At 38.1% G+C, this 18,534-nt stretch overlaps 1 protein-coding gene across 1 annotated transcript; it reads right to left on the bottom strand.

Annotated features, from left to right (window-relative positions):
* Positions 1 to 13,541: 13,541 nt before the first annotated feature.
* On the bottom strand, positions 13,542 to 18,170 carry LOC308342704 (olfactory receptor 2C1-like; the record flags this gene model as incomplete). Its single annotated transcript, XM_080803268.1, has 2 exons — positions 13,542 to 14,543; positions 18,165 to 18,170. 2 exons carry the CDS (start codon positions 18,168 to 18,170, stop codon positions 13,542 to 13,544), a joined length of 1,008 nt encoding a protein of 335 aa, XP_080659394.1.
* Between the last annotated feature and the right edge of the window lie 364 nt (positions 18,171 to 18,534).

Raw genomic sequence — 18,534 nt, 5'->3', positions numbered from 1 at the left:
GAAAGAGTGTTGCTGAATGAAGTTTTTTTTTTTTTTCAGACCATGATGGGATTCAGTTCACAACTGTAGGGTTGGGGCTCAGAAGAATGGGCAACTTTTTTCTAAAATCTATGAAAGAAAATACATAGGCACAGGTGAAAATACTTACATAGGGTTTATCTATTTGAAGTTTTCTTCCCATTGAATTTTACCTTTTTTTCAGAGAAATAAATGTCTATACTGCCCAGAGCAATCTATACTTTTAATGCCATTCCAATCAAAATTCCACCAGTATTTTTCAAAGAGCTGGAGCAAATAATACTAAAATTTGTATGGAATCAGAAGAGACCCCGAATTGCTAAGGAAATGTTGAAAAACAAAAATAAAACTGGCGGCATCACGTTACCTGATTTCAAGCTTTACTACAAAGCTGTGATCACCAAGACAGCATGGTGCTGGCATAAAAACAGACACATAGACCAGTGGAATAGAGTAGAGAGCCCATATATGGACCCTCAACTCTATGGTCAAATAATCTTTGACAAAACAGGAAAAAATATCCAGTGGAAAAAAGACAGTCTCTTCAATAAATGGTGCTGGGAAAACTGGACAGCTATATGTAGAAGAATGAAACTTGACCATTCTCTTACACCGTACACAAAGATAAACTCAAAATGGATAAAAGACCTCAACGTGAGACAGGAATCCTTCAGAATCCTAGAGGAGATTGTAGGCAGTAACCTCTTTGATATGAGCCACAGCAACTTCTTTTAAGATATGTCTCCAAAGGCGAAGGAAACAAAAGCGAAAATGAACTTTTGGGACTTCATCAAGATAAAAAGCTTCTGCACAGCAAAAGAAACAGTCAACAAAACAAAGAGGCAACCCACGGAATGGGAGAAGATATTTGCAAATGAGAGTACAGACAAAAGGTTGATATCCAGGATCTATAAAAAACTCCTTAAACTCAACACACACAAAACAGACAATCATATTAAAAAATGGGCAGAAGGTATGAACAGACACTTCTCCAATGAAGACATACAAATGGCTACCAGACACATGAAAAAATGTTCATCATCACTAGCCATCAGGGAGATTCAAATCAAAACCACATTGAGATACCACCTTACACCAGTTAGAATGGCCAAAATTAGCAAGACAGGAAACAACGTGTGTTGGAGAGGATGTGGAGAAAGGGGAACCCTCTTACACTGTTGGTGGGAATGCAAACTGGTGCAGCCACTTTGGAGAACAGTGTGGAGATTCCTCAGGAAATTAAAAATTGAGCTTCCCTATGACCCTGCAATTGCACTGCTGGGTATTTACCCCAAAGATACAGATGGAGTGAAAAGAAGGGCCATCTGTACCCCAATGTTTATAGCAGCAATGGCCACGGTCGCCAAACTGTGGAAAGAACCAAGATACCCTTCAACGGATGAATGGATAAGGAAGATGTGGTCCATATACACTATGGAGTATTATGCCTCCATCAGAAAGGACGAATACCCAACTTTTGTAGCAACATGGACAGGACTGGAAGAGATTATGCTGAGTGAAATAAGTCAAACAGAGAGAGTCAAGTATCATATGGTTTCACTTATTTGTGGAGCAAAACAAATAATATAGAGGACAAGGGTAGATGGAGAGGAGAAGGGAGTTGAGGGAAATTGGAAGAGGAGCTGAACCATGAGAGACTATGGACTCTGAAAAACAACCTGAGGGTTTTGAAGGGGCGGGGGGTGGGAGGTTGGGGGAACCAGGTGGTGGGTATTAGGGAGGGCACAGATTGCATGGAGCACTGGGTGTGGTGAAAAAACAATGAATACTGTTACGCTGAAAATAAATAAAAAATTTAATTTAAAAAAAAGAATTAAGGCCAACAACTTTGAGTAAAGATGGGGAAATGTTTTTGAAAGCTTAAGAAGAAAGAATTCAGTATGAAACAGTCAATAAAGTCGTAGAAAAGGGAATGTACCTGTAAATGTAGAATGATTCCTGGGCAGCATGGAAGGCCCATGAAATACTAAAGGGAATGAGTAAAAAGGGAAACAGTAACCTGGTTGTATGTTTTTTCCAGCAACATTACGATGCATAAGTGCTAGATTAGACTGTGAGGTGTTGCATTTAATAAGACTATGTGGTTCAGTGAAGGAAATATTTTAATGCAAGACAGGTGGAGGGAGCTGCAAGCTTATAAAAAGTAATAATGGTAAAAGGATATAAGTTGGATCAGGAGAGAAGTGAGGACAAGTTTGACGGACAGTGGAAAGATGCTAAGATGAATGAAATGGCATAAATTAGGCTGAGAAACTTTAAAATTAGAATAAGAAGTCCCACACATTTCTTTGACATTTGCCTTTCAGTACACAGCACTAACTTCTTTGAACACATGTGACTCTCTCTGGGTGGGATTGCTCTGTCTGTTGGAACATGTCACACCTAAGTGTAGGGAAGTCTGGGCACTTTTTATAACAGAAATCATCCCTCATCAAGTAATAAGAACTAGTAGATAAGGAGTCTGTCTTCTTCTCTTTTAGTAAAATTGTGAGATATTCTACACAGTGTTCAGAGGTCCCCACTGAGACACAATCGACACTTGCATTGGGAAAGCCAAAACATTTTATAGTACCTGTTAGGGAGGGTTGCTGTGGTCAGTTGATTATAGGACTCCTGACCTAAATTGTCTTAGTGTGTGTTCAAATTGACAGACTCTCCTGTGATATTTTCTGTAGTCCCGGGTTGAATAACTGGAATCAATACATATGGAAAGTAGCAGAAGGCCATAATGTTTCCTAACCTGTGTACTAAGAATAATTTAATAAAAAAATTCCAAGATAAATTCATTGATATTGTCCTCTTGCCTAAGGAGCTAAGTTGGAAGCACCCTGGATGGAATGTCAGAGGTTAGTAGCATGTTTGAATACTTAACAATAGAGTATAGCTGCCCCAAACCATATTCATAACTTACAACCTGTAAATACAAACAGATTAGGTGTCAACTAAATCAAGTAGTAATCTCAGGTACAGTGGATGCCAGATGTGGTATTTTATGAAAATATCCCCAAAGCCTCTGGCACTTGGTATATCATTAGTCATATTTAGGATGTGTTAATTTTAATCACTAGAAGGAGGGATGACCCAAATCAATTTCCACTACCTTGGGATTAATAACAGAGCACATTAATGCTAACCACTGAATTGTGTTAAATCTCATGCTCTTTCAAAATAAAGTCCCCCAAATCATCACATTGATTCCTATACTTTTTGTATTATTTTAATCACACCAGGTATCATGAAGTGGCAAATTACACAGATACACTTGAAGACACATATACCAGAGGTTTGTTAGATGTGATATCTTTCTTAGAACACTTTACCATAGCCTTAGCTTATAAAATATGGAAAATACATTCTTTTCCATTGCTATAAAAGAAAAAATGAAAAACCTTTCATATAGACTTGAAATTGGCGATGGTTTACATGTATACTCTTACCTTAGGGTAATGGTATCTCAACTTCCCCATTGTATAATTTTCATAAGCTGAACCGGGCAGACAATCCACAGATAATGATGGTCTGCTAAATCTGTGAATCATGCTAATCACAATAGATGAGAAAAAAATTTGTGTGGTAGATGTCCTAGATAAGTTCAGACAATGTGGTATTAACACTTGAGTTTCAGTGGCTGACTACATCAGCAAAAAAGATGAGTATCCAGGGGTATCCTAAGATACTCACTCTAGAATAAGGGGAAAATTATTGTATCTTGCAGTGCTAAATTCAAAAAGGGAGGAAAACACCTCATAGAGCTCTGGTTTAGAGGCATAATTTCCCACATCTGGGACTACTTCTCTAGCCAATACTAGAGAGGTATTTGTGTGTGTGTAACAGAAAGCAGCATGTATAGACAACAGAAAAAGAAAATTCTCTAGTTTGGGCTGAAATGCTGTTGATCATAATGTTTGTCTTAATGTTTGTGACAGTGTCCAGCAGACTACTTGTTATCGGGGATGTAAATGGTGAGAAAAGGTTTTTTGGGGGGAGGGGGAAGGGAGGATTAGGGTTAGGATATGTGCTTGGTATTTCACAGTTTGGAGACTTTGCAGAGAATAAAACCCCACACTTCTGGTGGGGTTAGGTTTAGGTTTCAAATTAGGGATTAGGGGTTAGGGTATATGCCTGATATCCCGCAGTTTGGATACCTCTCAAGAGAATTAAACCCCACACTTCTGCTGGGGTGAGAATAGACATAGCAGTCATCTACTGAGCTGAGGCAAGGAGGGGATTTGGAGTTCTAAATACTCTTTAAATAGATATTAAATAGGATCCAATTCTTGAATGTTTTGGATCTTCTCCAGAATAACTAGCCTGCTTCTCAAATTTTCTTATTGTGTGCTCAGGAAGACACTTTCTCAGATATAGGGTTAAGATATGTGCCTCATAATTTCTAGATTAGAGACCTCTCCTGAATATAAACCCATGGGCTTTTTCTGGACTAAGAATGACATGATAGCCATTTAACGAGCTGAGACAAGGAAGGGGTATAGTGATAAATACTCTTTAAACAGTTATTGGTGGGAAGAGATTTTGAGTATAGTGATAACGTCTACTGCAAATGATGTACTAAACAACCCACTAGGAAAAATATTTTTTCTTTTTCTCTTTTTTAAATTTATTTTTTTATTATTATGTTCAATGAGCTAACATACAGTAGATCATTAGTTTTGGACGTAGGGTTCAATGATTCATTAGTTGTGTGTAACACCCAGTACTCATCACAACACATGCACTCCTTAATAACAATTACCCACATTTTCCTGCTAGCTGATATACATTAGACTCTGCTATTGCTTGGCAATGTGTGCTTATTAATGTAGTAACCATGGTCAGGGTAGAAGTGTGTGCATGGTACCTATATCATAGGCTCCTACTCACCAAGATTGATCTTGATATTACCACTGCCAAATATTCAACCTTCAGTGACAGAGATTGATGCTACTATGATAGGGAGACATCTCTTGAAAATCTACTTTGCTTCTTGATGCAAAGTTGATTATATTGTGCCAATTCCATCTGGAAGTGATTAATTTTGACTGAAGTAGACAACTATTCCAGAAATGAGGTTTTATTTACTGCTCCTAAGGTGTTAGTCAGTACTACTGAGGGGTTTTAGTATATTTGATCCACATATCACTTTTCAGTACAATTAACTCACAGAACAGGAAGTTTAGCAGTGGACAAATAACCATGGGATCCACTATTTTTACTGTGCACTGCACTATCCCAAACCTATCTTAATGTGCAATGAAACAGCTTGTTAAATGTATAGTTGAGGTGCTAGATTAAAGACACCATGGGATGGTAGAATGTCATCCTTCAGGATATATTATCTACTCTAAATTGCTGAACACCGTAGGATTCTGAGTACCTATTTGGCAGAAATCAAGTAGATATGACAAATTTAATGTTATTACTAGTTTTCCATTTGGAGAATATATGCTTATTTTAAAAAAGTTCTTATTTAAATTACAGTTAGTAAACATACAGTGTAATATTAGTTTCAGGTGTACCATTTGGTGATTCAACATTTTCATAAAGATCCAGCACTCTTCATGACAATTGCACTCCTTAATCTCCATTACCTATTTAACGGATTCCCTTCTGGTAACCATCAGTTTGTTCTCTATAGTTAAGAGTCTGTTTCTTGGTTTGTCTCTCACATTCCCCCCCTATGCTCATTTGTTTTTTCTTAAATTCCACATATAAGTGAAATCTTATGGTATTTGTCTTTCTCTGACTGTCTTTCCCTAGCATTATACTCTGTAGTTCCATGCATGTCGTTGCAAATGACAAGATTTCTTTCTTTTTTATGACTAACAATATTCCATATTATTATATATTCTTTGGGTAAATACCTAGTACTGCAATTGCTGGATCATAGGGTAGTTCTGTTTTTAACTTTTTGAGGAACCACCTCACTGTTTTCCACAGTAGGTGCACCAGTTTCCTTTCCCACCAGCAGTGCAGAAGAGTTCCTCTTTCTCCACATCCTCACCAATATCTGTTGTTTCCTGTATTATTGATGAGAATGTATGCTTATGATCCCTTCCACTCTTGGGCTCTGCTGGTTAAGAAGTCTGTTTTTCTAATAGTGAACAGTTCTATGAGAGTGAACTACAGATTTCCATTGAATTTTACACTAAGCCTGCCCCCCCCCCCCGCCCTGTAAGCTTGGGCTCCTCATGCTATGTAGCAAGCAAAGGGAGAAGTCACCATTCTGCTTGGGGGACCTAATTTTGTAGGTTTTAAGGCTACTGTTATACAAAAGAGAGGGAGAAATTTTTTTGGTACACAAGTTACCCACTTTGGTATCTTTGATTATCTTAAGTCCAATGGTGACAGTAAATAGAGACTGTAGCAGGAACAGTGATAAGATTCTAAGTCACACTACCTTTCATACTATATTTTCACTGATGGTAGATGCAATATCAAGTTGCTCCATTAACATGCCTTTCAACTTTTTCTAAGGAAGTTGAATTCCGAGTTTTCTGAAAAAGTATTAATTAGTATTTTATTATATTCTTTTCAATAATTACTATTATGTTACAAGAAATATTTTTCATAATTAAAAAATTGATGTACGAAAGTGTTACAATTATGATATGTTACACATATGCATGGGTCAACTGATGATCAATTTCCTCAATTCTTACAAATGTTGCAAGCACTAGTCTTTAGCTTTTGACCTGCTCTATAACATTGACATGAGGTGTACAAAATGGCTTCATCAAAGACCACCCTTTCTTCCTGGATGCAGTGTGCATTATATGTCCAATGTGGAGTATAAAACCCAAGCCAATGACCCAAACATGGAACACTGTTAAAGGGTCACCATAATTTCAGAGTACTTTGAGAGTTCAGTAAAGGGTTTTGCAGTATAAATTTTGCAGTCCAACTTCTCCTTATTCCTAGTTTATTTTTGGTCTTTCCATTACAGATGTTAAAATTAAATAATTTCTTAATAATTTTTTTTAACTCTAGTATCTGAATCTGCATTTTGGAAACCCAAGCTATACCAGGGATATCTCAAAGTCAAGCAAGTATTTTCTTCACTACTGCTGGTGTTCTTTGAAGGCTATGGTAAGAAATAATTATCTAAATGATATCCTAGCTAGTACTTATTACCTAAGTAAGTCTTAGTTAATATGTGTTAAGATAAAATTCTTATATTTTGATGGTGACTAAAATAAGCTTAAAGAAGAAATTAATCAAGCATCAAAGTATTTGTTAGATTATCATTTAAAATGTTAACTTCTTTACATGAATCATTGAGCCTCTATATATCTTCCATTTATTTTATTGCAAATTTTCATAGCTTTATTTCTTTGTTGATGTAATAGACAAAATATTATTAGATAAAAGCCAAGAATAGATGATGAATGATAGAAAAAAAATTTTTAAAAGATAAATTCAAATTGGGGGGAGACAAGATGGCAGGGAAGTAGGAGGAGGCACCATTTCAACCCGTACACTAAAGTGAGCTGATTACCCACCAAAGAACTCCGATCACCCATGAAATCAGCCTGAGATCAGAATTATACACGTCTGGATCTCTACGGGAGCAGAAGACGCCAGTGGGCAGGTAAAGCAGAGTGGGAACATCGGACTGATATTGGAAGATAAACAAAAGGGGAAGGGAGCCATCAGAAGCAACCCATTGGAAAGTAATACCCCAATACGAGAGTGCTCTGCATCTGGGGACCAGCATTAACTTGGAGTCTGGTTGAAAGCACTCAAAAAGAGCAAAGGATCATGGGGGGAAATTGTGGGAATCAGGGCTGTTAGGGACAGGGGCTTAGTCCCCGGACCCAGGACAGCCACCCTTGGCTCTGAGCCAGAGAGAATGCAGGAAGAAACCAGGTCTTGGTCCCTGAGCTTCAAGCGCATCTGAGAACGTGTGGGGTGTGGCTCCCGTGAGGGGCTGGGAGCCTCGCCAGCTGGAGGAAACACAGCCTTTTTGCAGTCCCCACGCGTGCGCCGGGCCGTGGTATCAGAGCCTGAGTTGCACCCCACACCCTCCCCTAAGAGAGGTGCGCGCAGGCACCAGCCCAATGCTCTCAGACCCGGAAAGTCTAGGCACTCCCAGCCTGGGCCAGTGGGAAAATCTCAGTGTGCAGTCGCTGCTTGGAACCTCTCTGATGGTCTGGAGCTGCCCAGACAGCCACCGCTGTCGTGGTTTTGGGTACAAGCAGGAGTTCCTGGGTCCCCAGGGACCGCGACTCGGAAAGTGCTCTGCCAGCAGCCAAGGGGGAACTTATGTGCTCTGGCACACCCAGAGGGGAACAGACTGAGGCTTCTCTCTGGGTGCAGTTTGCTTTCCTCTAAACCTCCAAAAACCATCAAAAGTTGTCAAGGCACTACTGGGTATTTACCCCAAAGATACAGATGTAGTGAAAAGAAGGGCCATCTGTACCCCAATGTTTATAGCAGCAATGGCCACAGTTGCCAAACTGTGGAAAGAACCAAGATGCCCTTCAACGGATGAATGGATAAGGAAGATGTGGTCCATATACACTATGGAGTATTATGCCTTCATCAGAAAGAACGAATACCCAACTTTTGTAGCAACATGGACAGAACTGGAAGAGATTATGCTGAGTGAAATAAGTCAAACAGAGAGAGTCAAGTATCATATGGTTTCACTTATTTGTGGAGCATAACAAATAATATAGAGGACAAGGGTAGATGGAGAGGAGAAGGGAGTTGAGGGAAATTGGAAGGGGAGGTGAACCATGAGAGACTATGGACTCTGAAAAACAACCTGAGGGTTTTGAAGGGGCGGGGGGTGGGAGGTTGGGGGAACCAGGTGGTGGGTATTAGGGAGGGCACAGATTGCATGGAGCACTGGGTGTGGTGAAAAAACAATGAATACTGTTATGCTGAAAATAAATAAAAAAAATTTTTAAAAAAAAGCTCTCAAGGCAACAGAAAACAAATGAACAAACAAACATAAAAACCTCCAGAGAACAAAAGCCTGAAAAACCGGTTTCCTCAGAGCCCACCCCCTTGAGAGGGGTGGAAGGACTTAACTCAGGAGAAACTGCCTGAAAACCAACGTGGCAGGCGCTTCCCCAAAAAGGCAACCAGGGGGAAAAAAAAAAAGACGACAAGAGAACAACCACTACTACTTCACAGATACAACATTTAATTTTAATTCGTTCCCATGACTCTGGTTCATTTTTTAATTATTTTTTATATAGATAATTTTTTAACCTATTTACCATCACAGTGAGATGTCCAGTACATCAAATTCCATAATTACCTTTTAACCTGAACTTTTTGATACATATGCCCATGTTTTTCTTTTGCTTTTCTATTTTTTAATTTTTTTTTAAATTTTACTTTAGTTTAGTTTAGTTTATTCTTTTTTTATTTTTATTTTTTTAATATTCATATAGAGTTAAACTTCAAGGTAATCCCCTTGTCCCAATCAATGCTACCCCTATAGGTAAACCAATTTTTAACCCCCCTTTATCTTAGGAAAGTTGAGTCCTTTAACAAAGATATCAAGATACATACAGGAAGAATCAAAATAACCTTCTTCGCCCACACTGAGAATTTATAACCACTCTCCCATTTTTTTCTTCCACCAGTGTTTCTGTGTATTAGTGTTTGTCCTCATAGTATATAAATCTTATGCTTGGGGTTCTTTTTGACGAGGATCTTTTTTGTTTTGTTTTGTTTTTGTTTTTGTATTTGTTTTTGTTTTCCTTATATATATATATATATTTTCTCTTGTCATATACTTTTATCAGTCTTTTTGTTTGTTTATTTTTGTTTGTATACTTCATAAATCTTACCTTGGGGTCCATTTGGGCTGTGACTTTGCTTTTATTTTTCTTTTTTTCCTCTCTCTCTCTCTCTTTTTCCTTTTTTCTCTCTTTCTTTTATCTTTCGTTTGGGTGGGAACTCTTGATTGCTCAGAAGCATTCCAGGGTGCATCTTGACTGCACCACGGTCAATACATCCAGCTACATCCATTCAGCCATCTCTCACCAAAATGACTAGGAGGAGGAAAGCCCAACAGAAGAAAAATTCAGAGGCTGGGCCTTCTGCAACAGAGCTAATGACTATCGACATAGACAATATGTCAGAAAGGGAATTCAGGCTAACAATTATCCAGGCAATAGCTAGGTTGGAGAAAGCCAGGGATGACCAAACAGAATTGATTAGGGCAGAAATGAAAGACACCAGGGATGATTTTCACAATGTTAGGGCAGAACTGAAAGACACGAGGGATGATGTTCATGATGCTCTCAATGAGTTCCAATCTAATCTAAATTCCATAAAGCTAGGGTAACTGAGACAGAAGATAGAATTAGTGATCTGGAGGACAAACAGATAGAGAAAAAGTATTAGGAGGAAGCCTGGAACAAACAGCTTAGAAGCCACGAAAACAGAATCAGGGAAATAAATGATGCCATGAAACGTTCCAACGTCAGAATTATTGGAATCCCTGAAGGGGAGGAGAAAGAAAGAAGAATAGAAGATACAGTGGCACAAGTTCTTCATGAAAATTTTCCCAATCTCACGAATGGAACCAGCATTCATGTACTAGAGGCAGAACGGGCTCCCCCCAAGATTATAGATTCTCAAAAGTCCTCGACACCTGATAGTAAAAATGAGGAATTGTAATTGTAGACAGGCCCTCTTGAAGGCAGCTAGGACAAAGAAGCTCCTTACGTACAGAGGAAAGCCCATCACAATAACGTCATACCTGTCCACAGAGACCTGGCAAGCCAGAAAGGGCTGGCAAGATATTTCAGGGCACTAAATGAGAAGAACCTGCAGCCAAGAATACTTTATCCAGCAAGACTGACATTCAAAATGGATGGAGAGATAAAGAGTTTCCAAGACTGGCGAGGATTAAAAGAGTATGCGACCACCAAGCTGACACTGCAGGAAATATTAAGGGGGGGTTCTATAAAAGAGAAAAAATCCTCAGAATATCATTGAACAGAAATATAGAGACAATCTACAGAAAGAAAGACTTCAAAGGGAACACGATGTCAATAAAAACGTATCTACCAATAATCACTCTCAATGTGAATGGCCTACATGCAGCCATAAAACGACACAGGGTTGCAGATTAGATAAAATGACAGGACCCATCCATATGTTGTCTACAAGAGACCCATTTTGAACCTAAGGATACACCCAGACTGAAAGTGAAGGGATGGAGAAGCATCTTTCATGCCAATGAGACTCAAAAGAAGGCCAGGGTAGCGATTCTCATATCAGAAAATTAGATTTTAAACTAGACTGTAGTCAGACATACAGAAGGACACTACATCATTCTTAAAGGGACTATCTACCAAGATGATCTAACAATTGTAAATATCTATGCCCCCAATATGGCAGCAGCCAATTACGTAAGAAAACTATTAATCAAGATAAAGAGTCATATTGATAAGAATACATTAATAGTAGGAGATCTTAACACGCCTCTCTCAGTAATAGATCATCCAAGCAGACAATGAACAAATGAACTCCTCAAACTCAACACACGCAAAACAGACAATCATATTAAAAAATGGGCAGAAGATATGAACAGACACTTCTCCAATGAAGACATACAAATGACTACCAGACACATGAAAAAAATGTTCATCATCACTAGTCATCAGGGAGATTCAAATTAAAACCACATTGAGATACCACCTTACACCAGTTAGAATGGCCAAAATTAGCAAGATGGGAAACAACGTGTGTTGGAGAGGATGTGGAGAAAGGGGAACCTTCTTACACTGTTGGTGGGAATGCAAGTTGGTGCAGCCACTTTGGAGAACAGTGTGGAGATTCCTCAAGAAATTAAAAACAGAGCTTCCCTATAACCCTGCAATTGCACTGCTGGGTATTTACCCCAAAGATACAGATGTAGTGAAAAGAAGGGCCATCTGTACCCCAATGTTTATAGCAGTAATGGCCACAGTCGCCAAACTGTGGAAAGAACCAAGATGCCCTTCAATGGATGAATGGATAAGGAAGATGTGGTCCATATACACTATGGAGTATTATGCCTCCATCAGAAAGGATGAATACCCACCTTTTGTAGCAACATGGACAGGACTGGAAGAGATTATGTTGAGTCAAATAAGTCAAGCAGAGAGAGTCAATTATCATATGGTTTCACTTATCTGTGGAGCATAACAAATAACAAAGAGGACATGGGGAGATGGAGAGGAGAAGGGAGTTGAGGGAAATTGGAGGGGGAGATGAACCATGAGAGACTATGGACTCTGAAAAACAACCTGAGGGTTTTGAAGGGGCAGAGGTTGGGAGGTTAGGGGAGCCAGGTGGTGGGTATTATGGAGGGCACGCATTACATGGAGCACTGGGTGTGGTGCAAAAACAGTGAATTCTGTTACGCTGAAAAGAAATTTAAAAAAATAAAAAAAAATCTTGGCATTTGCAACAATGTGGATGGAACTAGAGGCTATTATGTTGAGTGAAATAAGTCAATCAGAGAAAGACAATTATCATAGCATCTCACCGATATGAGGAATTTGAGAAACAAGACAGAGGACCATAGGGGAAGGGAAGGGAAAATGAAACAAGATGAAGCCAGAGAGGGAGACAAACCATAAGAGACTCCTAATCTCAGGAAAAATACTGAGGTTTGCTGGAGGGGAGGGAGGTGGGAGGGATGGGGTGGTCAGGTGATGGAATTTGGGGAGAGTATGTGCTATTGTGAGTGTTGTGAATTGTTTAAGACTGATGAATCACAGACCTGTAGCCATGAATGAAATAATACATTATATGTTAATAAAAAATAGAGTTACCCTATTCAATATAATATTACTCAGCCATCAGAAAAGATGAATACCAGCCATTTGCATCGACATGGATGGAACCGGAGGGGATTACACTAAGTGAAATAAGTAAAACAGAGAAAGACAATTATCATATTGCTTCATTCACACGTGGAACTGAAAGAATAGTGCAGAGGACCACAGGGGAAGGGAGGGAAAAGTGAATGGAAAGAAATAAGAGAGGGAGACAAACCATGAAAGACTCTGGAATCCTGGAAACAAACTGAGAGTTACAGAAGGGAGGGGGGTTGGGGGTTGCATAACAGGGTGATGGGTATTAAGGAGGAAGTGTGTTGTGATGGGCACTGGGTGTTGTATGCAACTAGTGAATTGTTGAACACTACATCAAAAACTAATTGAACATAATAAATAAGAACAAAGGAGAAAATAAAAACAAAAACAAGGACAAAAGAAATCACAAATATTCTTCAAAAGTTAACTCTGAAAATAACATTTCCCCCTGACAAACATTCTGGATACTTACTATGTGTCAAAAACTGTCATTATGTCTGTACAGAGTTTTTTAAACAATATGTTATGTAAAACCATAGAAATAAAGAGTAAGTTACAAATTACTGCCTTTAAGCTAAAACTACTGTTTTGTAAAATGATAATTCAGTGACTCTCTAGTGGAGAGTATAAGAACATCATGATTTCAACACTTTTTTTTATTCAAAAGGATATTTTTCATTTGTGCATCATTTTCTTTAGCAGTCTTTGCAGAGCATCTTTTACTTCTTTGTTCCTTAGAGTATAGATGAGAGGATTCATCAGTGGTGTGACCAAAGTGTAGTAGAAAGTGAAGATCTTGCCATAATTTGAAGCAAAGTGGTTCTTAGGATCTGCATAAACCATGGCCACTGTCCCATAAAACATGAAGACCACAATAAGGTGGGAAGAACAGGTGGCAATGGCTTTTTTCCTTCCCTCTTCTGACTGGAGTTTCCCCAAGGCTCGAGCTATATAGCCATAAGAAGTCAGGATCAATACCACTGGCACAATGGTGAAAAGGTCAGCAGAGATGGTCATTTGCCACTCAATGGCTGAGGTATGTCCACATGCTAGGCGTATGAAGGCAGGAACTTCACACAGAAAATCATCCAGGTGGTGGTGGGTGCAAAAAGGAAGCTGGAATGTGATGGGAGATTGGGTTGCAGATTCCATCAGTCCAGACAGCCAGGCTATTAGCACCAGTTTCCAACAGAACTCATGATTCATGATGATGGTATAGCGCAGAGGCTGGCAAATAGCAACATAGCGGTCAAAGGCCATCATCACCAACATAACACCTTCTGTTGCACCAAGGCAGAGGAACACAGATAGCTGAATGACACAGCCTGTGTAAGTGATGCTCTTGTCTGGCCCCCACAAGTTAGACAACATCTGAGGCACAGCAGTTGTAGTGAAGCAGAGATCCAAGAAGGAAAGATTGCTAAGAAAGAAGTACATGGGAGTGTAGAGACGAATGTCCACACAAGAGAGCAAGATAATGGTTGAGTTGGAGAGGATGATCATGGCGTACAAAATGATCACTATCCAGAAGAGAATAATTTCTAGATGGGGCCATTTAGTGAAGCCAAGAAGAATAAAGCCTACTTGGAAACTGTTGTTTCTCATTGCTAGTGCTTTTGACATTGGTGCTTGGACATAATTATAAGTAAGATTTTGTAAATGAATTTCACAGAAAGGCTATACTACAGCCATTATTAGTTTTCCAGGGGGGTCTTAGGACATGGAACATTTGGATGTTTTTCCTTATATCTGAGCAGTTGTATACGATTTCTCTTCCATAAGTTTGTGTTTTTTATACAAAAGTGGTATTAATAAGATCCTGATGAGGAAAGCAAAAATGAGATAAATGTAGCTAAAATTAAATCTCCTTACAAGTTAGAGCTCACTGACGAATACCTGAGGCAGGCAGAGTGTGACACTCTTCAAGGAACTCATGGCTGCCTTAATGTTGATGTTTAATTAGAGATTAAAAGCAAACTTATCTTAACAATAACCAGATCTCCAAGATCCTGTAGACTCTAACTTCAGCGTACAGAAATCTTAGAAACTTATGCTCTACTCCCACTCCCTCCACAAATTTAAAAATATATGAGTAGTCACTCCTCACAGTCATAAGTGCAGCTCTTTCTGCCCACATGTCCTGTCGATTTTTGCACCATAAAACATCTCAAGAATTCTTCCTTGACTATCACACTTGACAGCCCCAAATCAATATTACCCTGGGGATTTCTCTCTGGAATCTAAAAGCAGCATTCCCAATGGATACCTTTATGCAATTAACATTTCCTTTTAGCTACATATGTAGTGTCTTTTGCATAGTTTTAATTTACATTGTTTGGTGATGTTATTAAGATCATGAAAAATGGAGATTATCCCAGGAACAAAGCCCCTGTGCTCTAAATATAGACCCTAAACAGTGAGACTGAGCATAAATAAACTTTTGAGTGTCTGAAGAACAACCCTGGGATAGAAAAAATACCAGTTTTTAAATGAAACAAAGGTCATTTAACCTTAACTAAGTTAACTTTAATTACTTTAAGTAAACAAGTTTAAATTTCTGAGACACTATTCTTACCTTAGAAATGGTTATATTATTATTATATCTCTATTTATCTAAATAAATAAATAAATTGATATCTCTATTTATTATCTCTAACTCTTATCTCAGAGAATTTGGATCCAGATTAATGGGGATAATGTTGTAATAGTTCCTGTACTTTTGAACTAAAAACACTTAACCTTATAAACTAGGAAAACAGAAAGCAATATGATTTTTTTAAAGATTTTATTTATTTATTTGACAGAAGGAGAGAGAGCAAAAGAAGCATAAGTAGGGTGAGTGGCACAGGGAGAGGGAGAGGAGAAGCAGGCTCCTCACCAAGCAGGGATCCAGATGTGGGGTTCAATCCAGGACCTTGGGATCATGACCTGAGCCAAAGACAGAAACTTAGCTGACTGAGGCACCCAGGTACCCAGAAAGCATTATAATTTCTATATAATTATCACCCCATAAGCATCCCTTATTTGTTTTCTTCAATAATTGGTAGGGAATAATAAATAAATTTCCAAAAATCAAAACTAAAAGATATAAATAAGTCAAAGTGACAAATTTACTAACTATGATTATTTTAAAGTTCTGCTTCATGAGCAGGAGAGAAAGATGGTCCATTGCCACTAGTTAAAGAATACTAACATGCAAAACAGGACTTAGGGAAATTTTTGGGGGGGTATTAATTTTATGTCTTTAAGAAACTGAAGAGTAGTTCAGAAGAAATCTCAAGAATGTAAGACAGATAAGATACAAAAAATGTTGTTTGGTGAAAGAAACTGAGTTTTTATACTGCAAAAATTTAAATTTGTAAATGAGCAAACAATGCGAAAATTGAAACACTGGGAGACAGATTCTATTTTTTTTTCCTTTTTTTTTTTGGTGACAGATTCTATTAAATAGCAATTTCACGGGTATTACTGAATTCCTGTCATGGGCCACACACTGAATGATAATGAGGGAATATACTGTGAACAAAGAGATGAAATCCTTGCTCTTATCAAACTTACAGTTCCATGAATGTGAGACATGAAGTAAAGAAATGAGCAAATTATAAGGATTCAACTATTTCTGATCATAACCACCATAAACAAGGGGGAACATTAGGGTATTATAAGTGAGGATACCAATGGAAGATTCATGAACCAAAGGAAGATCATTTCTCTCTAGGGGATAAGGAGAGCAAATAGCCTGGTACTGAAGAATTGTGTTAGTTCCAAGAACTCCAGCATGCATGGGGAAAGGCTAGACCCTGCATGCTGCAAGTAGTTAGGTTTGGCAGTTAAACTCAACTTCTGTATTCTGAGTTCCCATGATCATACACTTAACTTATTTCATTTTTTTCTCTGCAAAGTTCTCTGAATTAAATACAAAATGCATATATTGTTCCATAAGACTTCATCACCTTTTTTTCTCTGTTTCCACAGTTTTATCAATTTATCATCACCTAAGATGCAAACTGCATTACACTGTGGCATTTGGACAAAATGTTCATGTAGTTCAATTGGTTTGGAAATGATCGTGGGTTTGGTTTTTCCTCATGCAAAGAAAACAAATTCAGATTGATGGTATTACATATTGTTTTCTGATAAACTTACTTTGACTTATGTTTATAAAAAATACTTTGTTCACTCTTTAAATGGATTTTTTAAAAAAGATTCTATTTATTTATTTGCCAGAGAGAGAGAGAGAAGAGCAAGAGTGAGCACAAGCAGACAGAGTGGCAGGCAGAGGCAGGGGGAGAAGCAGGCTCCCCGCCAAGCAAGGAGCCTGATGTGGGACTTGATCCCAGGACACCGGGATCATGACCTGAGCCGAAGGCAGCCGCTTAACCAACTGAGCCACCCAGGCGTCCCTAAATGGATTTTTTAAACAGTATAATATCACTTAAAATATTTATGAAACAGAAAAGAAACCAAGGCAACTCTCATCTTCCCATTAATATTTACTACACATATTTTGTTTCTTGTTTTCTTTACATATTGATTAATAACATTGATTGATTGATATAGTATATAAAGGCAGATATGGAAAAGAGTCACACTGTATCTAACTATATTTTTCTAAATAGCATAATTATGTACATGCAAACATGTACATAATCAAGAAAATCACTTTTTAATACAACATTGCAATAGTTTGCCTTAGTAATAGAAATTATATAAAATTTTTCTAAACAATCCACTTGTTGTTTTTAAAGATTTCATTTATTTAGTTGACAGACAGAGAGACAGCGAAAGGGAGCACAAGCAGGGGGAGTGTGAGAAGGAGAAGCAGTCTTCCTGCTGAGTAGGAAGCCAGCCCAGCACAGGGCAAGATCCCAAGACTCTGAGATCATTACCTGAGCCAAAGGCAGATGCTTAATGACTGAGCCACCCAGGCACCCCTAAACAATCCACTTCTTAATTCTTTTTTCTTTTCAATATGAGGAACTTTAAGAAACTCACCCTTCCAGTATGATAAATGAAATATTGTGTAGTAAAATTTCTATGACAAAACAGAGACAGAATGACTCCTGTGTGTTTTGACATACAAATTTTAAATAAATATACAGCATATAATCATTAATGATGAATAGCACATAATTATAATATGCATATCTTAAAATAAAATTTTTTTTCCATAAAGTTCCACAGAAATTAGCATAGGTTCCCTTCACATCCAGGGAAATATTGTGCCTTCTGAATTTATGCAACTCTGACCTTCTATTTCTTTATATTATAAGTATTCCATCTTAAAAATGACATTACCTGCATTACCTCTTAATTACAGAAAACAAGCTGAGGTTGCTGGAGGGAAGGTTGGTGGGATGGATGGGATAACTGGGTGATGGGTATTAAGGGAGGGTCCTGATGTAAAGAGTACCGGGTATTATGTGTAACTGATGAATCACTAAATTCTATCTCTCAAACTAATAATATACTATATGTTAATTAATTGATTTTAAATAAATTAAAATATGGCATTACCTGTTTGGAAATCAGATCAGTGGCAGAGTTGGGCAACATAAACTTAGTGATGAGTGACCTGTGGACATTTCTGCCTTGAGATCTTATCTTAGGCTCCCTCATTCAGTTAAATATGTGGCATTATGTGGATAGTCAGGAAAAGTATGAACAC

The sequence above is a fragment of the Martes martes genome (genome assembly GCF_963455335.1).
Source record: "Martes martes genome assembly, chromosome: 5".
Classification (NCBI taxonomy): domain Eukaryota; kingdom Metazoa; phylum Chordata; class Mammalia; order Carnivora; family Mustelidae; genus Martes; species Martes martes.
This window is presented reverse-complemented; position numbering and strand designations above follow the sequence as displayed.